The 22,421-nt window shown below is 41.1% G+C and overlaps 1 protein-coding gene across 3 annotated transcripts in view; it reads right to left on the bottom strand.

Moving 5' to 3' along the window:
* The window catches only part of RELCH (RAB11 binding and LisH domain, coiled-coil and HEAT repeat containing), a 104,425-nt gene that overhangs the window by 25,904 nt on the left and 56,100 nt on the right, over nt 1–22,421 (bottom strand). For all 3 annotated transcript variants that reach the window (XM_008149583.3, XM_008149582.3, XM_054723714.1), the window contains exons 13-20: nt 17,050–17,121; nt 12,573–12,713; nt 11,991–12,155; nt 9,981–10,128; nt 7,392–7,548; nt 6,639–6,762; nt 4,816–4,864; nt 1,590–1,669 (exon numbers count right to left, since the gene is read on the bottom strand). In XM_008149583.3, coding sequence (XP_008147805.2) covers nt 1,590–1,669; nt 4,816–4,864; nt 6,639–6,762; nt 7,392–7,548; nt 9,981–10,128; nt 11,991–12,155; nt 12,573–12,713; nt 17,050–17,121 — 936 coding nt within the window. The remainder of the gene's footprint in view (nt 1–1,589; nt 1,670–4,815; nt 4,865–6,638; nt 6,763–7,391; nt 7,549–9,980; nt 10,129–11,990; nt 12,156–12,572; nt 12,714–17,049; nt 17,122–22,421) is intronic.

Raw genomic sequence — 22,421 nt, 5'->3', positions numbered from 1 at the left:
TCCCTCCTCCCAGCCCGCAGGCTCTGATCGCTGGATGGCCAACAGGGAACCAGGGTGGGTGGCGGCGGGGCGGGACTGGGGACTGGCGAGCGGGTGGAACGGCTGACCTATTGGTCCCTCCCTCCAGCCCACGGGCTCTGATTGCTGGAGGGCGAATGGAGAACTATGGAGAACCAGGGTGGGCAGCAGCAGGGTGGGACTGAGGACTGGCAAGCGGGCGGAAGATGACCCTGATCGCAGGCTAGGCCTAGGGACCCTCCCAGCGCATGATTTCATATGCTGGGCCTCTAATAGAATATAATAGTAGTGATGTGCTAATTCTAGGCCTAAGACTTAGCCTAGCAAATTCTTTTGTACTCTTGGGAGTCCTGAGCCACCATGCAATAAGTCTGGCCCTACTGTTCCAGAGGCCCCATGGAGAGAAATAGGCCCTAAGATTACAAGGAGACTGATCAGCCGTCCTAGCTGAGCCCCCTACCAACCAACCAGTTGAAGGCAGAAACATGAGTAACCACCAGTAGGACCAGCAGAAGAGAAACCTAGCTGAGCAAAGCCCATGAGCAAATAAATGGGCCAGAATAACCCATTAATGTTTTGGGATAACTTATTATGCAGTAATAATTAAGAAAAATAAAGTATGATTAAAAAGTACTTTGCAGCATGGCTGGTGGTGCTTAGTGGTTAGAGTTGCCTGTGCACTGAAGGGTCTCAGGTTTGATTCCCCGTTAAGAGCACATACTTCAGATGCGGGTTCACTCCCCACCCCCTGGTTGGGGCGTGTGTGGGAGGCAACCAGTCCATGTGTTTCTCACATATCCCCAGGTGAGGATTAACAAAAAAAGTACTTTGCTAGAACAATATAAATGAACAAACAAAACAGATACAGACTCATAGATATAGAGAAAAGATTAATGGTTGCCAGAGGGGAGGGCAGGGTTATGAGCCTGGGTGAAAAGGGTGAAGGGATTGAGTACAGATTGATAGTTACAAAATAGTCATGGAGATGTAAAGCACAGCATAGGGAATATAGTCAATAATGTAATAACTATGTATGGTGTCAGGTGGGTACTGTAAATATCAGCGGAACACTTTGTAAAGTATATGGTTATCTAACCAATATGTTGTTCACCTGAAACTAATACAAAATAATAATGAATGTAAACTGTAATTGAAAAAAAATTTTAAGAATAAACAATAAAATGTATAAAAAAGTACTTTGCTAAAATTGATGAGAGTACAGTATTCTATAGCATTTTGTAGTTTGCTTTTGCTTTACCTAATATGTGCTTTCTTTGTTAAGAAAAATTCATCATAAAACAGAAGGAAACTGCTAAATAAGTGCAATCTAACATTTCTAACAAAGTATCAAGAAGAACACAATCTCTAAATTTTTATTCAATAGAGATTTTACTCAGAGACTTATTCAAATACACTCTCCCACTATAAATAATAAACCAAATAAAATGAATAAATGCTTTGTTTTCCTTTATGGATCACATTTCACCTATACACATTTAAAAAGACATAATATTAGGTAACTAATAGAAAGTACTTCTACATTTTCCAGTAAAAGGATTTTTTGCCCTTACCTGAATATAACACGTAAGAACTCCTGTTGCATAAATGGGGACAGTGGCTTTAGTGAGGACCCCATTTCCAGCTGAGGAATCTAAAATTATGAAAATAATTTTTAAAATTCTAGTATATTTTAAAAGCAAAGCAAAAAGTCACAATGTTAATTATATTTAAAGTTACAACTGGTTACAAGGCTTACAATATCATTACTTTGAAAAATAATTTTGATTAAAATATATTTACTGAGAGTTATAAAAATACTAGAGGCCCGGTGCATGAAATTCGTGCACGGGGGGTGGGGGTAGGTTGTCCCTCAGCCCAGCCTGCACCCTCTCCAATCTGGGACCCCTCGGAGGATGTCCAACTGCCCGATCCTACGGGCAGTCGGACATCCCTCTCACAATCTAGGACTGCTGGCTCCCAACTGCTCGCCTGCCTGCCTTCCTGATTGCCCCTAAACGCTTCTGCCTGCCAGCCTGGTCACCCCCTAACCACTCCCCTGCCAGCCTGATTGATGCCTAACTGCTCCCCTGCCAGCCTGTTTGCCCCCAACTTCCCTCCTCTGCCGGCCTGGTCACCCCTAACTGCCCTCCCCTGTAGGCTTGATTGCCCTCAACTGCCCTCCCTTGCAGGCCTGGTCCCTCCCAACTGCCCTCCCCTGCAGGCTTGATTGCCCTCAACTGCCCTCCCTTGCAGGCCTGGTCCCTCCCAACTGCCCTCCCCTGCTGGCCTGATTGCTCACAACTGCCCTCCCTTGCAGGCCTAGTCCCTCCCAACTGCCCTCCCCTGCTGGCATCTTGTGTCCACATGGGGGCAGCCATCTTGTGTGTTGGAGTGATGGTCAATCTGCATATTACTCTTTTATTAGATAGGATAGAGGCCTGGTGCATGGGTGCGGGCCAGCTGGTTTAATCTGAAGGGTGTCCCGGATCAGGGTGGGGGTTCCCTTGGAGCGTGGGGCGGCCTAGGCAAGGGGCCTGTGGTGGTTTGCAGGCTGGCCACGACCCCCCTCAACCCAAGCTGAGGCCCTGGTATCTGTGATTTATTTATCTTCCACAATTGAAACTTTGTAGCCTTCAGCGGAGCCAAGCCTTCTGCTCGCTCAGTGGTGGCAGCCATTTCTGTTGGAATTTATTTATCTTCTATAATTGAAACTTTGTAGCCTTAAGCGGAGGCCTGGGCCGGCCAGGGTGTGCGGAAAGCTTGGCTTCCTCCATCACCGGGGAAACCCAAGCCTCCCGCCTGCTCTCTCCGTGGCCGAAGCCATCTTGGTTGGGTTACTTTGCATACTCGCTCCTGATTGGCTTGTGGGTATAGCTGAGTGATGGATAATTTGCATATTACTCTTTTATTAGATAGGATAACTTACTACTTTTTACAGATTCATTAGCATAAACATTTTTGATAGATGGGGAAAAACTTTAATAACCAAAATGAGATGCTATACTCATTTCCATAATCAGAAATCAGAGTTTTTTTTAAGAACCTTCCAAGTGCTCATATAAGCAGTTCTTCATAAATTTGTAGGCTTTCAATCTGTAGTATTCAATGAAATGTAAAGGCACTCAGCTTAAAGGAGGCGCCTAAATGTGTATTATTTAATCTGCTTCTAGATATGAGATACTACCTGGTATCCAGTACTAGCCTAGTTCCAGAGCCCCTCCTGCATCCTCTATAGGGATTTTCAGCCAGGAGTCAGGCTAATTAAAGCAGGGGAAATAGAGAATCATCCAACCACAGGAGAATGCCTTGTGACTACTGGAAAGTGAGATTTTTTTTTAAATGTAGCACCTGAAGATGATTTCAAAGAAAGGTTCTAGCGGTGATATGACAGTTACTATTTATAACACCAATAGCTTGCTCTTGCTTATTGACCTTTAGGCAGGGTTTTGAGTGCTTTATATTTGCTTTTATGTACTAAAATATTTTATTACGTTTTTTTTCCTATTTTTATATAGTTTTAAATTCTCTTCAGAAACAAACTGAGTTGAAAAGGTGTCTTACCTGACTTCCCTAAAGAAATTTTAGCAAAAAAGAAAGTTCAAAATTCGTATCAACTAGTATTTGAGATTTATTTATTATCTTGGTTTTTTTCTTTAAGGGAATATTGTCATTGCTTGAGTAATATTATGGTAGTTTAGAGGTAAATCTGAGGCTAGGAACATAAGTTAAATTCATAAGAATGCATTGTATATACAGGAGTTAATAACCCACTTCTTATGTGAACAGCTAAACACTTACAGATAACTAATAATTATAAAAGCTGTGAGTTTCTAAAACATGTAAATATTCTTCATTAATTTATCATCAGAATTAATAATTAACTAAAAGATAATACCAACTATTAGTGATTTTCAACCAGTGTGCCACAAAAAAATTTAAGACAGCAATACCTGACTATTTGGTCAGAGGCACTGACTTCTTTTACTTAGGTTGTCAAATAAAAAAAATGACAACAGCCAACACAACAATAGCTGAGATCTCGTATGAATCAAAATTACACCTATTTTTTTTTTTTTTTGTCAGACTGGCAAAAAAATATATTTTTAGGTGTGCTGCAGAATTTTAGTAATTAGTTTATGTGTGCCATAAGATGAAACAGTTTGAAATCCTCGATGATGTGGTTCAGTTGGTTGAACATTGTTTGTTCCACTGAGAGGTCGCTGGTTTGATTCCCTGTCAGGGTACATTTTTCGGTTGTGGACTTGATCCCCAGAAGAGGGTGTGCAAGAGGCAGCTGATTGATGTTTCTCTCATTCCCAGAGCCTTTCCTCTCTAAAATCAATAATTGTTTTTTTAAAAGGTTGAAAATTGCTGATGTGTACATTCGAAAAAAGGGGAGGAGCACTATACTATACATATTTTTTCCCTAACATTTTCCATAATTTATTCCTAAAAACTAGAAAAATACACAGGGATGTAAGATTCACACATGAACAAGTTATTAGGCCAACAGTGCTACAACCAGACTTCTTAAGACAGGTGAGCTGAAAACTATCAACAGAAGGGATGGAGCTACCCATTTAAGTCTGTGGTTTCTTTAAAATCTCAGATTAATTTCACTAGCACCTCAGAGGAGGATATTAAATGTCACACAGTTGTAAAAGGAAGAGCTCCATACTATAAATTTTCCTTTTCAATTGTACTAGATAGTTCATTTATACAATTTGCATATAATAAATATAGTACTTTTTCTGAATAAAGAGATCCAATTATTTCTAAAAGTAATAACAAACTTACCAATGTTTTCTTCAGATAGTCTTAGAATCTCCTGGAACTGAGGTTTTACCTAAGCAATCCAAAGAAAAGATCCAAAAAAGTCTCAGGTTCATGGACCAGTCAATGAGTAAATAAATGATATGTTTAATACTACTATATATTTATTTATTTTGCTTTATAGACCATTCATTCAAGTGTTCAGAAAGGTAATCATTTTTAACAGGTTTAGGATAAAAGAAGAGTCAAGTTACTAAAAATAATACTTTAAGAGACAAAATATTTATAAAATCAATTCAGGTCAGCAAGTGTTTTCTGAAGAACCTTTAGTTTACTTCACTAAATTAATTTCCAAGATGATTTTAAATGCTTGAAATTACCACCTCCTAAAACTGAAACTGATGATAGAAGGGCTATTTAGGTAGATATTATATGATCAAAATTACTGAACAAAACATTTGCTCTATTTAGAAGGAATGAAAAGGAAATTGCATTCATTCAGGATATGCAACAAGTAACATATTCATTATGTGATATCCATCTGTTTAAATTAGTCTTTTATTTTAAATTCCTTAAAATTAAAAGGTAAACATCAAATACTGAATTTCACTCAAATATTTTAAGTTAGAACTAATGATTGTTTCAATATTTTATTATTAACATCATCACAGATTTCAGTTTTCAGGTCACTAAAGTCAACTCTTACTGGTAAATGCTAAAGTAGACTCTTACTTGTTTTTGTTAAAAAAATAAAAAAAATAGTAGCTACTTCTTTTGGAGATGCCAAACAATTTTTGTCACTATTGACAACAATAAAATCAAATTATATTTGATAATTAGATTCTAGTGAAAAATATAAAATAATCTTGTTTATTCTACAGTAACATCAAGGTCTGGTTTCCCCTCTTATTGTCAGGTCAAGCATTAATTTACATATTCAGGTTAAACTGAGATGAAGACCCCTGTTTAAAGATTAATCTACAGTTCTATAAATGAAAAGATACTGAAGCAATTTCTTCATTTCACACATGAAAGACTAAGGCCAGATAAATTATTATAGGTCACAAACATTAACAGGGACATAACTCATTTTCTGAATTTTGTCCAGTCAACTATACCAAACCGTTTTTGCTTTAAATGTTTCAGAAACGACAGATTTAATAGGAAAGAGCTGCACAAAATTCTTACCTTTTAAATGTCTTGATTAACATTTGATTATAGCTACTACATATTTTTGTTTTTATTAGGTCTCTAAAGAATTTGCTTAACAATATTCCATGAAGACAAGTGGATTAACAGGATTAAAGAAGAAATTGATATCTAAGGACATGGACATTTTAATACCTAAAACTACAAAATAACCTGGGTAAGCAAATGTGACAAAAGTTACTTTTGCTAGTGACTGAAAACTGCGGCATTTATCTCAAGTTTCCATGCTAGTCTAAGAGCTGGTATCCACGATGTTTTCTATATAAGGTGCTTTGGTTCTATAATCACCTGAGGTTTTGACTAAAGTGTACTGAGCAAATAATTGTTTTCAATATCTGTGGTAGATCAGAAGCATATTCAAAGGATTGATACTTTCTATGCTGAAACAGTGAGTAGATATTATATCCAAATCTGGATACAAACTAAGTTTAGGCTAAATCATCTTGTGAAAATCAGATATAAAGATAAGAATATTACCAACTAGAATTTTTTTTTACTATCATAATTTTCTAAGATATTAAAAGATAATTAGAATAAAGGAAGGGCTCATGCTCTTATTTACTCTGTTATAGCATTAATTAACACATTACATCTTTATGGATCTTGCATATAAGAAAATATGGAATACAAGTTTTTACCTTAGTGTTTGTAAAAATTTTGCCAAATGTCCGGCAAAGGCGCCAGAAAAATCTGGAGAATTCATGGACACAGGCAGTTGAAGTAACATTAATTTTGCCAACTATTTCTATAAGTTGTGGCAACCTGAATATGAAAGGAAAGAAAAATAGGCAGGGGATACATATAAATTACTGTTTCCTTGCCAATTTCTGAAACAATGCAATCTTACAACCTCTTCTGTTTTGGTTTTCATAGACAGTAAAGTTGGAAAACAAAGGAGTTGTTTGAGACCCTATGAAAAGGTCTTAAGTTTTCATTCTACTCTATAAACTTCTTAAAATAAATTTTAACTGCTTATCATAAAATATATGGAACTCTGGTAGAATTCTGAATATGGAGTAAATGAGACTCGAATCAATGAATTTTGATGCTTCACACAAGAAGTTCGCTACTGTGGTATCCATTTTAACCTCAAAAATGAGAAGTCTGGCTGTAGTTTAAAATCCATCATCATCATTAATCAACAAGGCAGAAGACAGATTCTTTTGACATAACATAGCAGCACTATCTTTGTAGATAAATCACTACACATCCAGTGGTGTAAATCTTCTCTCCTGAACAAGTTTATCAGAGATGCTGCCAAGTTAGATTTTGTTCTATTTTTTATATTTTGTTATATCTTCTATAACAAAAGGGCCAAACTAAATATAGTGGGCTATCTTCCAATCAACTGAATGAGTTTGAACCAAATGATTTTGAAGGTGGGAACTTACAATTGATTGACAACCCACAGTAAACTCTCCCAGCCTGTTGTACCCTCGTGTTCCAGCTGGTAATCATAAAGTTGTAGTAGCACTGCCAATTGTTCACGACTTCCAATAATAGTAGACACATCTTGAAGGGGTGACATAGGCCGGGGGAACCGTGTCACTATAAATAATAAAAGCAAAATACGTCATGCGGAAAATGGCAGTTTGGGAAGTTAGCTATTCTGTCAAAAGGAAAATAAAGTTCTATCTCCTAATTTTATCTGGCTTATTATAAACTTTACTGAGATAAATTACTCAAATCATTTTTAGAAAAAAATTTTAGTCACATTTTTTAATCTCAAAGTTAAGACTTTATGAAACTAAATAATTATAAATGAATATTGTAATGAATTAGTTTGCTAATGAGTAAAATTTCACTTTAGGTTAAATTAAAATTGGACCAGTGATAAGATTTTAGCTAAATAGGGATTTAAATTTGGTATAAAAAATAGAAATACTTGTAATTCCACCAGATTGTTTATGTCAATGGAATAGTAAATATGTTAAAATGTTTCCTTTGGGGAGTAATAAATTAATAGGTTAATAGCAGGGAAAAATTGTTTAATACCAGAGAATAATAATATAAAATACATTAAAGCTTCAGCTGAACAGATTTCGTAAGTATTTAATCTCTATTACTAAATGCTTTGTTTAAAAAAATTTCAATATTTGATAAACATTAAGTTAATATAAAGTACTAAAACCAGTAACCAGTAAAATAAGGCATAATGTACTATAAATATTATAACTAGGGTCTTACGTATATACTTTTAAAATTATGTAAATAAAACATGAATATACACTAATCTATTTTAAAGTTTGGACTTATGGGTTGACCCTATAGATCATAAATAGATCCCAGGTTATTAAGAAAACACTTCTTGAATGGTTGTTCAGTGAATAATGCATGCCAACAGCTCATTAACTGTTGGTCAGAAAGTCCTAATGGCCCAACAACTCCTGCACAGAGGCTGACACCCAATAAAGATACAAATAAGAGTGCAGCATTTTCTCAAAACATACCAATGGTTCATGATAATTATTAAAATTAAGAAAACATGAAATACACTTAATTTTTAAGATGCTCAAAGGCAATAGTAAGATATTATTATCTGTCTATGGTGTGCAAGGTTTCAAACAATACATTAAGTACAGATAAAGTTTATCCCTTGCTAGCTGAACTCTCCCATTTGCTATCGTAATACACAAACAAATAGTTTGAGTAACATGGTATCCCTCACTATCTGAGGTCTCTGCTTTAATTTTTAGGATCTCAACCCAGAAATCAATTAGATTTGGATGGTGAGTAATATTTGTACTTCATATTTCTACATCATGTTAAAGGACATCTGATATAATTTCAAACCATTGGTTACAATATGCTATAATACAATGGAATGTTATTCCTTAAAAAAGTGACAAATTATTGGAAAATAATGGAACAATGAAAAGTAAAACAGATATGTCAAGACTTACTGTAGGGAGAAAAAGAGGAAATTAAAAAGAAAGGAAAGTCCCTAAGCAGATGAACTGCCTTACTGAGTGAGGAGCAGAACCTGAAAAGGCCAGCTGTGAGTGCCTTATGAAGCCTAGACTTAAAAGTGTGAATTTTCATTCTCCTCAATAATATCACTTAAAAATATTTAAATCTACTCTATTCATTCTCAATTTTCCAAGTAAAATTGACATTCAAACAGCATACACTATGGTGTGTTTTCTGTATCCTTGGACACACTTCTTTATATCTGTAAGATTATAGGTAACCCACACTTTGTTTTTAATCTGAAAAGTTCAATTCTAAAAAAGTTTAAGTGTCTGTTGCTGTTCTCAATGTTACATTCTTTTGTCTATTAGAGGGCAGTAAGAGACACTGATAATTTCACAAACCTGAAAAAGCTGAGAAGGATCTCATAAATAGTAATAGCTTGTCTATATCCATTTATCCTGGGGGATAGGTGCAATGGGGTCACCTAGAGTGCCACTGATCAAAGGTCACTTACTCATTAGTTGGACACAGATAAGAAAATACTGGCTTTTGCTATCAATTTCACATATTTCTGAAAACAGATCATATTCCTTCTTTGGGGGAAAAAAAGAATTCTGCTGCATATGCTTACATTCTTTGCAAGGACATAGTAGGAAAGAGTAACACATTTACCTTTCCCTAAATAAGATGAAACAGCTGGGGAAGAAAAAAGATAAAGAAAGTAGAAATCAAAAGCTTCATAAACTGGCACTCAAACATAAACTGGCAGTATTAAGTAGATATTTTTATTGATTCAGCTCTATTAATAAAAGAAAATACTTATTTCAGTCACCAAAAAAAGGTTATAAAATGATTATAGATTACGAATAGAAAGTATAACATAATACCATGAAGCTTATCCATGAAAGATGAAGACATATGACCGCAAATTCCACACAGACTTATAATACATTTTAGTAAGTATTCCGCCATATAAAGTGATTTTAAAAATTTGAATCAAAAGCAATTCTTTGGGGAGTGAAGCTACTAATACCCTGCATCTCCCTTCCACAATTTCGGTTCAGTACCTTCTATCTGTGGCACTTCACCATGAAGCTTGGCTTTGCTGGAGAAAGGGGCATTCTGCAGCACGAATGCAAAGAGAGATGGGATCAAGGACTGCAAGGCAGAAAGATACATGTGGAGCTTATGTTCATCCAGCCCATGTTCTCCTTCCTGAAACATAAGGAGGTGAAAACTCATTTTAGTCTTTTGAAATTATGTATTTATGATGCTTTTCCTTTCTGTGGCAAATAATAAAACATTTAAGGACCTGTATACTAGACTCATAGCATAACACCTAATGGAGAGGTCCACTAATCATAATTTCTCTAAGTATGTGAAAGTATGAAAAAGCATAGAAGTAACAGAATCTTTTACATGGAAAACTTTAGGGTGAACATTAATCATTTCTATTAGTATGGATCTTCTTTTTTTTTTAAAGAGGGTCTTATTTTTTAAAATTTTATTAAGTCTGTATAAAGAAATTAAAGTGAGCCATAGGAATCATTTTCAATGCTCAATGGCTAAACCTACAGCAGTGCTTGCTACTTTCCCCCTCCTACTTCCTATACAGATTTGGTGACATCTGTATTTGACAGCATTGAAAGCATTTTAAAACAAGTGAACACACAGAAGAAATTTCAAAAAGAAAAAAAGAGATAACAGAAAGAAAAAAAGAGTAAGGAGGTTCCGTATATAACATTTAACCAAATATTTCACTCCAGTTGTTTACTTACAGTTTTGCTTTAATACTCATTCAGAATTTATAGAAAAAAGTTTGATTTTAAATTATATGTACATTTATATATTCACCTACAGAGCAGTTATAATGCTTTATGTAAGAGCCTTTATAGATCCTTTACAATTTGGGGATAGAAAGGGCAAGAGTTGGAAGTCAAAGATGGCTATCAGATCCTTGTTCTGTCATTTTACAGCTGTGTAACACAAGTTACTTAAACACCTAGTCTCCTCACAAAAACCAAAATACAATTCAAAGGGTTATAAGAATGAAATAATATCCTATGTAATAAAGAGTTAATATGCAAATGGTCGTTGTGCCTTCGCGCTGTGGCTGGGGGACCTGAGGCCGGACCAGGGGACCTGAGACTGCGCCCCCCACCCAGCAGGGCTTGATGGGGGACCTGAGGCTGCGCCCCCCCACCCGGTGCCAGGCAGGGGGACCTGAGGCTTCGCCCCCAGCCCTTTGGGGCTTGACGGGGGTGGGGCCGGCCGGGTCTGGGTCTCACGTGATTTCAAGGTGTGCGCGGGTGGGCGGGGACTTGACTCTGGCTCGAGGGCACGCCCCAGACTCTGACAGGAGGGAAATTTTCATATACATTTTACTAATTTTCTTTCATTTCTGACACTTCTATTATAGAGAAAGGGCAAATAGCAATATTAAAATATTTCCTCTAATTAATTCCCTTTTAATGTGCACGAATTTTGTGCACTGGGCCACTAGTATTGTATATATAAAGTATATAACTTAATGGCATATGATAGGCATTAAAGAAATGCTCATTTTTTTTCTAGACTCCAAAATAAACTTTTAGTACAAAAAATAGAGCAAAGAGTTTCTATTGTTTCAACTTTTCAATTCTTTTACTTGGAAAGAATGAAAAGTTCATTTTAAAAGGTGAGGAAATGAACAACTGCAGTGAAATAAACACAGTTAAAGCATTTTGCCATTGTGTGAAGAAGAAAGCTCCAGAGACTAATATTTTAGTTATCTCTGCATTTTGGGACTGGACTTGATCCTTTAAAATATTTTAAGTCTTCAGAAAAGAATAGGAAGAGCCAGCTTTCTGAATAATGTATTAGCAAACTCAGATCATGTCCTTTCTCCTCTAGCTTTAGCAGAGCAGAACTTCCTCAAATCTCCCCTGGCTCCAGTCCAACAGAATCTTTAACTGGTATTTTATTAGAATGTTCAGCTAAGTGGTACTTTCTGTCTTTGCTTCCCAATATTGTGTTAAGATGCTTTAGAACACACCTTTTAAATTTCTATAAACTACATAAACAAAGAGAATGTTTACCCTGAGAAGTTTTTCAATCTTGCTCAGCAATGTAGGTATAAGATGAGACTGTAAATTTCCAAGTTCTGTAGTCCAGGCAGCATAAGCTGGTAAAAATACTTGATGTGTTGCACTAACTACTCTTTCTGAGGGATCACCCAAGGCTGACAGCAACAATTCAAAACCCTGCCAAAACAACAACAAAAAGCAAAAAGCAGGCAAAATGTAGATTTTTTAAAAAGAATAAACTTAAAAAAATAACTCAATAAAGGATAGTAAGTACATATTGCAGTACATTTAGAGAACATTTGAAGAAAGAAAGCCATCCATAATCCCACCCTTCCCATTTTCTTTAAAGAAAATGCCATGTATAAATTGAGGAGAGCAGTGGTAAACATGCATGCTTGTTGCCAGTTTCCTGTATAAACGAATCACAGCATTCTTTCTTCTGAATTGCAGAACTGAAACCAGGCAGCCAACCCGACTGGTTAAAGTGGACATAATTGCCCTCCCTACTATAGATTATAGAGTATCTGAATCAGATTTGAAATATTATCTGGAATTTTAAAATAAAGTAAATGGGGTTCAATCTGAAAAACACACCTGTTGATATTTGTCTGGATCATCAATGTATCCCATAATGATACCGAGGCTTTTGATCACAGCTTCCCTTACCAAATCTGCCTTATCTTCCATTAACATTTGTTGCAACATTGAAAGAACCAAGGAGCTACGAATTTCTTTCTGAAAATAAAAAGAGGTTTTTGCTATTTACTTACACCAGCAGCAGAAAAATATGGAAAATGACAGATATTCACATATTCAAAGTGCGAATTAAATATATATTAACATGTTCCTATGTTTGTTTCAAGTCTTCATTTTTCAAAGAGATAGAACACTACGAGTAGAGCTAAAGTATCACTCTCCTCTCCCCTCTCCCACCTTCTTCTAGCCTCCCGCTCTAAAGGTAGCAGCATCTATCCTGAATTCAGTATTAATCATCTCCCAGCATATTTTATAACTTTGCTAAATAGTGCAAACCCTTAGAGCACATTTTAGCAGGCATTTCTGGCAAATCACCAAAGTCAACACTCTGCTATAAATGGACAATGAGTCTTCTATCACTACCTATTCAACTCAGAGAAAAGTGTTGAAAGTTATAACAGGAGGGTTGCAAAAATCACTCTGGCAATCAAAGCATTTGCCTGGCGTAGGGAGTGTGGAAACATTATAAAATCCTAGTGTTCTTATTTTTTAAAGAACTGAGAAAAAATTTCAAACAGGATAGTAAAATATGAGAGTAAACTGGAAAAGTACTTTAACAAGAATTGCATTGCTATTCTCAGATGCTACTATTTAATATAATGCCAACCACTGCTGTTTCTTAATTTCACATAATTTTTTCCTCACAGTTAAAGAATGTTAATTGTTTAGCCTAATTAATGGCTGAAGCTAGAATGAAGTTATCACTATACAAAGTCTTGCCTTTCCTTCCCTTCTTTGTACCATTATTGTAACTTGATTTATAACAATTCTTTAAACCTAAACTTGTTTAGGTTATTTTTACATATAATGTTTAGAATAAAATAAAAGATGTGGCCATTTTCATAAATTTACAGTGTGATTTGGTAGGCAGAGCAAAGTCTGACATTTTTAAATGACTTAGTTTTTGTTTTGACTTTTTAGAAACAAAAATGTATGTAATTTTAGCAAATTTTAGTCACATTTAGGTTGGTGAATATGCCTTCGGGTATAGCCTTGTTTATTTATCCTTTAGGCTAAAAATTGTCCCCACCTCCAATATTAGTCTAAATATTGGTTTAAAAATTAGCTTTTTATTTAGTATCAGCATGGGCAATGGGACAGAGGGTATGTGCTTCACACTGATCTAGGCTGAGGTCAACTGTGGCAGTTAGTTTCAGGATGCCCCAGGAAACTCACAGGACAAGTCAGTAGTTACTGACCACACTGAGATTTTACATGACCAGTTACAGTGTGATATGAGGCCAGTGCAGATCCATGGAGGAAACTTAAGTCTATTATTAATACTGCTTAGCATTCTAATATTAGGAGCAGTGTGGAACAGCTTCCTTATCCTTTGCAAGCATGTGATGTTCACCTTTATCTTGAAACTATAAATAATAGGATGCTCAAACTCACTCAAATATATCTATCTATATGACTTATCACAATAATATAACAGTTTTTTTCCTATAAAATAAACATTAAAAAATTTTCATATGCCTAGTTCCTGGTGAATATATGGGAAAATAACTCCAAGGTACTGTTGATAGGAGTATAAATCTATGCTGTCTTGCTTGGGGTCAATTTAACACTGTCAAAATAAAAAATGCAAATGCTGAAAGAAGCAAGATGCCGAGGTATTAACAGTATGAGAAATTTTTAAAATGCACAGATACCCAAGCAAAAACCTGTAAATAGAGTTTACTATTGGGATACAGAACACTGTATATTATATAATTAATTTTGGATAAGAAAACTTTAAAGAATATAAAAATTATAAAGCTGGTATAAGCATAAATTTTTATTTTTTGTAAGTAATAATTATAAAGTATTAACACTAGATAGATATCTCTGGAGAAGATGACTAGGGGCAGAGGGGGGAATCTTTTATTTTCATTTTATTTTTTTCTGTACTGCATAACAATTTATTTTTAACAACAACAAAGATATATTGTTACTGAGTGACACTACGGACTACTCTTTTTTCTTTCCATTTTTTCTGAACAAAAAAACATTAAATTTTACTTTTTAGAAAACAAATGTTTGACTATTGGTTTCTCACTCTTCACTAAAGGGTATGTTAACAGTAAATGCAGAGTTATCACTATACAAATTCTTTCCTTTCCTTCCATAAAAAGCTCATCACTGTATAATTCCACTTTTGTACCCTTTTTAACAAGTTTCAAAAATGACCCTTTAAGACAGGAGTCTTGGCTTTGGGGACCATAAGGCCTCTATTGCAACTACTCAACTCTGCTGTTGTAGGGTGAAAGCAGAAACAGACAATCCATAAACATATGGGTGTGGCTGTGTTCCAATAAAACTATTTATAAAAACAGGCTGTGGACTAGATTTGTGTCCTGGCTGTAGTTTGTCAATCTTTGCTTTAAATTATGACTGTGTAATTTAAAATAATTGAGATGTCAACTTATTCTTCTTCTATTCCTAAGCTCTAGACCCGTGGTCGGCAAACTGCAGCTTGTGAGCCACATGCAGCTCTTTGGCCCTTTGAGTGTGGCTCTTCCACAAAATACCACGGCATGGGCTAGTCTATTTTGAAGAAGTGGCATTAGAAGAAGTTTAAGTTTAAAAAATTTGGCTCTCAAAAGAAATTTCAATTGTTGTACTGTTGATATTTGGCTCTGTTGAATAATGAGTTTGCCGACCACTGATCTAGACCCATGGGAAGATACCTAAAAGTGGTTCTCATTCTTTGTGGTGGCAGACTCCTTCAATCATTTAAAAATAAATGAGCATATCAAACAGAATTGTTTGGGTAAGTAATACCTATTGATATTTATCATCCTAGAAATTAAAACTAAGAAATTTAAAAATATGTATCAATTTATTTAAAAATTAACTCATTAGGTTAAGACGAATAATATTTTAATGAAAATAACTTCATAAAACAAAGAAATGAACAATAAGAATGGTGTTGTTTTACATTTTATTGCAAAATCCTTTTAATGTCTGACTTAAAAGAATATATGTAGATTTTTTTATCTGCTCAGAATTCAATTGTTGTGATATGTTGTTTTGGTCGAAGTATTTAAAAAAATATGGCCTCACACAGACATGCAATTAAAAAAGGGAGGGGTATTTTAATAGCTTTTCTGATAAGAATATATATTTTACTTTGATTGTATACTCAAACTGGGCAAGGGGTAGTTTCTTAAAAGTTAGTTGCAATGTGGAATCTGAAACCATGATATGGTTCATTGCTAATAAGCTCTTTAAAGTATGATAGATTAGATTCCATTGAACTATCTTGAACTTTGCTTCTAATTATTACCCATGCACAAATTTGAGTATTTTACATTGGTCATTTGAGAAATATTGGATTGCAGAGTTATGCAGATGTTCTTCAATATTGACACATTTTATTATAATATTTTAAAAAAATCACATTTGTTAGTATCACCAATGATCTCAGAAAAGTGTTTACATACTTAGAAACTATCATAGTGGCAGATAGAAGTTTTCCGAAATTCTTGTTCTCACTTAAAAGTTACAATTTTATCACTGGCAATAAATGCCGTCTACTTGTTTTCCTTGAAGTGACAGGCTCATTTTCATGAAAATGCCTGACAAGTACCAAAATCTGAATAACCATAAATTGTTTGTCAATCAGTGTTCTGTCAAGTAAAATCAGTAGCCCATGAAAAAAAGTAGCTAGTTCAGCTCAGAATTCAAACTACTTTGAGTGCTTTTCATAAAATAACCATTAAATTTTATGCAGCAAAAAGGCTCAATATCAGTATTTCCTATTTCATCAAAATGAATATTAAAAACAGACATACACAAGAGAAAAGATTTAGGAGAATTAATAATTTAACTGATTCATCAAACTTATTTTTAAGTGAAATTGACTTTTTCTGTAAGTGCATGTGGTGAGGAATACAATCATTACCAGTATATTTGGGTGTCACTGCCTTAATTAGTGTTAATGCACTGGCATTGTTTCCCATTATAACTTTTGCACCAACCGTGTAAATGTCAACATAGAGAACAAGACAAAACATGTTTTAATATTATTACGAAAATAATTATCTCTTGATGGACCTCTTTGAAAGAATGTCAAGTGACCCCTCAGCGTCCTCAGACCTGCTGATACAGTTGAACTTATTTACACTCATGTAAAATCAGTGGCTAATGTGCCTGTCTGCAATGCCATATTATATCAATGTAACCCTTTTCTTTTTGACTCATCTTTTTCTTTTATTAGGACAGCATGCCCAAGGAGAATTTGGATTAAAATGTATAAGACATTTGCAAAAAGGTTTCTCTATTATTTAAAAGGAAAAAAAGTTAGTAAGAAGAAAATGACAATTCTTACAGGAAGGTAAGGTGCCAAAGCTCCACAGGATTCTGCCACAAGCAGTCGTCTTTCTGGGTATTTGTGATTAATCTAGAGTAAAAAGCACATCAAGCATAAACAACATACTCTCCCTTCCTCCAACAGAGCATTATTTGTCACCACAAATCCTGTTAAAAATACAATAAAACTTTTCTTTTCTACTCTGGGAATCCCTGTGTATACCTGGATCAGGAATAAGGGAATCAGGGAAAGACTAAAAAATGAGGTCACAGGGGTTATCTGCTAAAGAAAAAATGATAAAGCAAAGGTGAAAATTTGGCAAGGTGTCTATTGTGGACTTGCCAAAGACTAGGCTTTCCTTAGGATGTTGGGGACAACTTTCTCTTTCCCTACAAACATTAGTATATTTGGAAAACCCAGCTTCTAAATATTATAGATACTAGAGGCCCAGTGGGGTCCCTTGGCCTGGCCTGTGCCCTCTCGCAATCCGGGACCCCTTGGGGGATGTTGGACTGCCCATTTTGGCCTGATCCCTGCAGGCCAGGCCGAGGGACCCCACTGGTACATGAATCTGTGCACTGAGCCTCTAGTATGCACATAAGATCATTGGTTAATCTCTTCCCGCCCTCCCCTCTCCTCCTATCCTTCTGAGATTCATCAGTCTGTTCCATGTTTCCATGCCTGTGCATTGAGCGTCTATCCCCTGGTGGTCAGTGTGTGTCATAGTTACCAGTCGAACAGTTACTTAGGCTTTTATATATAAACTAGAGGCCCGGTGCAGAAATTCGTGCACTGGGGGTGGGGGTGGGGGGGTGTGCCCCTCAGCCCAATCTGCACCCTCTTCAATCTGGGACCCCTCAGGGGATGTCCAGCAGTCGGACATCCCTCTCACAATCCGGAACCGCTGGCTCCTAACCACTTACCTGCCTGCCTGCGTGATTGTCCCTAACCCCACTGCCTGCCTGCCTGCTCGCCCCTACCTTGATCTCCTGCCAGCCTGATTGCCCCTACCTTGTCCTCCCCTATCAGCCTGATCACCCCAAACTGCCTGTGCCTTGGCCCCCAGTCTGGCCTCCCTCTGGAGGCACCACCCCCATAACCCCAATGCTGCTGCCACTGCAGCTGGTTATGGCTGCCTGAGCCTTGGCCTTTGTAGCCACTGCGGCTTTGTCTGGAAAGATGTCCGGAAGACAACCACTCTAATTAGCATATTATCCTTTTATTAGTATAGATTTGGGGACCATTAAAACCACGCAGAACTTGAAGAAAACACATGGCCCTGGTCAGTTTGGCTTAATGGAGAGAGCATCGGCCTGTGGACTGAAGAGTCCAGGTTTGATTCTGATCAGGGGCACACATGCCTGGGTTTTGGGCTCAATCCCCAGTAGGGGGCCTGTGGGCGGCAGCTGATCAGTGATTCTTTTTTTTTTTTTTTTAATATATTTTATTGATTTTTCACAGGGAGGAAGGGAGAGGGATAGAGAGCTAGAAACATTGATGAGAGAGAAACATCGACCAGCTGCTTCCTGCACACCCCCCACCAGGATATGTGCCAGCAACCAATGTACATGCCCTTAACCGGAATCGAACCTGGGACCTTCCAGTCCGCAGACCGACGCTCTATCCACTGAGCCAAACCGGTTTCGGCTGATCAGTGATTCTTATCATTGATGTTTCTATCTCTCTCTCCCTCTCCCTTTCTGACATTTTAAAAATATATATTTTTTAAAGAAAACACATGAGCTTCACTTTGGGCTTTGTCATCTTACAATATCCTTTGTGCAGTGTTTTAACTTCCCTCAACTTTCCTTTACCCACCTTTAAAGTGCAATCTATTTTGGGGAAGATGATCAGGAAAGTGATTCCAATGGGTAGAAGTTTTTTTTGGAGGGGATGGGTCATGAAGATATTTAAAAATTGAGCATGGTGATGGTTGTACCACTCTGAATTTACTTTAAAAAACCAGTTCATTGTACACTTTAGGTGACATGTACAGTATATGGATATTTCTCAACAAAGCTGTTCTTTTATTTCTTTTTAAATAAAGACCAGTCTTATAATCAATTGCAGATGTTTACAGAGGCCCCTCAAGATTTGCTCACCATGTCCCAAATCACGGCTGTGATTCCCAGTTGCCTCCAGTCCTGGTGGATCTGGATGGTGTGGTTTGCAAAGGAGAAGGTGGCAAGAGGCTTATGGAATTTCGGCAACCCCATTCCCCCGGTCTCCTCATAGGGCACCAGGGCCATTCCCACTGTGCCAGCTCTGCTCCCTTTAACCTGTTGGGCAAAAGAATCCTGCGTGCTCTGGCCAGAAAGTGCATTCTTTCTTAGGTGGCCCGGATGCTTTTTTTAAGGTCGTTTTATGGATTCAAAAGAATAAACAGAGATGTGGAAAGCTTTTGTCAAAATCCTTTTACATGGTTCTTCCAGTGTCATGGGAAATGAGATGTGGCTCTGAATTCATCCCAAAGTGTGTCTTTGGGCAAAAGCACCCAGAACGGCACAACTCCTGCAGAATGCCCCACACACTTTGCTGTCAGGACTCAGGGGGGCTTGAGGGTGAGCGAGGCGGCGGTGCCAGCACAGGACCTGGGAGAAGGTAGCGCTTTCTACACTGCCCAGGCCACGTGGACTACAGCAGTACCCGCCCAGGTGGGCAGGGTGTTTCTGCTGTTTTGTTTTGGTCTGGCCTCCACCCCGTCAGCCACAGACCTGTGCCTGCACTGAGACTGAATGCTTTGATGGCCCTACTTTTTGGTGGACAGTGGATGCACTCCCAGAGACTGGCAGTTAGACTCTGGTGGCTTCTGAGTCCCTTGTGGGGAGAGTCCGGCCCTAGGTCAAGAACAGACTCAGGCGTCCTCGGCCAGGAGGCCTCCTTGGGCTAGGGGCCGCCACAGTTTGAAGGCTGGCCATGACCCCAATCCTGGCAGGGGTCTCCTCTGGGGTGCTGGCAGGCCTGGGCTAGGGCTGCAGGAGGTTTAGAGGCTGGTCACGCCCCCGATCCTGGTGGGGATCTCCTCTGGGGGGCTGGCAGGCCTGGGTTAGGGTCACTGGCGGTTTGGAGGCCGGTCCTGGTGGGGGTCTTCTCTGGGGTGCTGGCAGGCCTAGGCTAATGGCCACCCTGGTTTAGAGACTGGTCACGCCCCCGATCCTGGTGGGGGTCTCCTCTGGGGTGCTGGCAGGCCTGGGCTCTGACGCCGCAAAGGGAGAGGTTCCTGAATCTGCTTCCCACACACCTAGGCTAGGATACATCTTGTAGGAGGCGGCTTCAATGCCGGGGGTCGGTGACCAGGTCCTCCGGAGCCTCGCTTTCTGGGCTGCAGTCCCACGTCTCCCAGTGCCCCAGCCTCGGATGCGCCCATGCAGTTGCCCCCACCACCAGCCACCTCAGCGCAGGCCACAGCAGCTGAAGCCAGCCTCTTGGAAGCCAGGCCACCACACCCACCACCTCTAGTAGCTCTCTGCTGCTTGCTCTCTGTGCCCTGTCCACTGGGGTGGGGGAGTGCTCCCAGCCCAGAGGCCCTCCCTCCCTCCGCAGCCTGGCTTGGGAAGCTGGCCTCATGCTGGGGCTACTATGCCAGCATGCCCACTCGGCTACTATGGGTGCAACACGGGCCCCACGGAGGCCAACCTGGAGAACGTGGACCCCAGCTCTGCATCCGGCTGCTGCAGATGGCCTCGGTGGTCAACTACCACCTGCTCCTTCCACTGGCCCCATTGATCCCTCTCAGCACCAGCCATTTAGGCGAGGGTGGCGATCGCCCAGGGACCTCACCCCGGGAGCGGCTGGCTGGGCCCGGCCACGCCCCCGGGTCGCAATGGGTCCCGGGACCACCAGGAGGCTGCTGGCCGTGCTGGGCCACGCCCCCCGGGTCGCGATGGGTCCCGGGACCCCCGGGAGGCTGCTGGCCGTGCCCGGCCACGCCCTCCCGGGTCGCGATTGAACCTGGGACCCCCGGGAGGCTGCTGGCCGTGCCCGGCCACGCCCCCCCGGTTCGCGATGGGTCCCAGGACCCCACCGAGGCTGCTGGCCGTGCCCGGCCACGCCCCCCGGGTCGCGATGGGTCCCGGGATCACCGGGAGGCTGCTGGCCGTGCCCGGCCACGCCCTCCTGGGTCGCGATTGAACCTGGGGCCCCCGGGAGGCTGCTGGCTGTGCCCGGCCACGCCCCCCCGGTCGTGATTGAACCTGGGACCCCCGGGTTGCTGCTGGCTGTGCCCGGCGACACCCCCCCGGGTCGCGATGGGTCCCGGGACCCCGCAGAGGCTGCTGGCCGTGCCCGGCCACGCCCTCCCGGGTCGCGATTGAACCTGGGACCCCCGGGAGGCTGCTGGCCGTGCCCGGCCACGCCCCCCCGGGTCGCGATTGAACCTGGGACCCCCGAGAGGCTGCTGGCCGTGCCTGGCCAAGCCCCCCTGGGTCGCGATGGGTCCCGGGACCCCGCGGAGGCTGCTGGCCGTGCTCGGCCACGCCCCCCCGGTTCGCGATGGGTCCCAGGACCCCACCGAGGCTGCTGGCCGTGCCCGGCCACGCCCCCCGGGTCGCGATGGGTCCCGGGATCACCGGGAGGCTGCTGGCCGTGCCCGGCCACGCCCTCCTGGGTCACGATTGAACCTGGGACCCCCGGGAGGCTGCTGGCCGTGCCCGGACACGCCCCCCCGGGTCGTGATGGGTCCCGGGACCCCCGGTAGGCTGCTGGCCGAGCCCGGCCACGCCCCCCGGGTCGCGATGGGTCCCGGGATCACCGGGAGGCTGCTGGCCGTGCCCGGCCACGCCCTCCCGGGTCGCGATTGAACCTGGGACCCCCAGGAGGCTGCTGGCCGTGCCCGGCCACGCCCCCTGGGGTCGCGATGGGTCCCGGGACCCCCGGGAGGCTGCTGGCCATGCCCGGCCTCGCCCTCCCGGGTCGCGATTGAACCTGGGACCCCCGGGTTGCTGCTGGCTGTGCCCGGCGACACCCCCCCCGGGTCGCGATGGGTCCCGGGACCCCGCAGAGGCTGCTGGCCGTGCCCGGCCACGCCCTCCCGGGTCGCGATTGAACCTGGGACCCCCGGGAGGCTGCTGGCCGTGCCCGGCCACGCCCCCCCGGGTCGCGATTGAACCTGGGACCCCCGAGAGGCTGCTGGCCGTGCCTGGCCAAGCCCCCCTGGGTCGCGATGGGTCCCGGGACCCCGCGGAGGCTGCTGGCCGTGCTCGGCCACGCCCCCCGGGTCGCGATGGGTCCCGGGATCACCGGGAGGCTGCTGGCCGTGCCCGGCCACGCCCTCCTGGGTCACGATTGAACCTGGGACCCCCGGGAGGCTGCTGGCCGTGCTCGGCCACGCCCCCCCGGTTCGCGATGGGTCCCAGGACCCCACCGAGGCTGCTGGCCGTGCCCGGCCACGC

This window comes from Eptesicus fuscus, chromosome 12 (assembly GCF_027574615.1).
Source record: "Eptesicus fuscus isolate TK198812 chromosome 12, DD_ASM_mEF_20220401, whole genome shotgun sequence".
NCBI classification, from domain to species: domain Eukaryota; kingdom Metazoa; phylum Chordata; class Mammalia; order Chiroptera; family Vespertilionidae; genus Eptesicus; species Eptesicus fuscus.
This window is presented reverse-complemented; position numbering and strand designations above follow the sequence as displayed.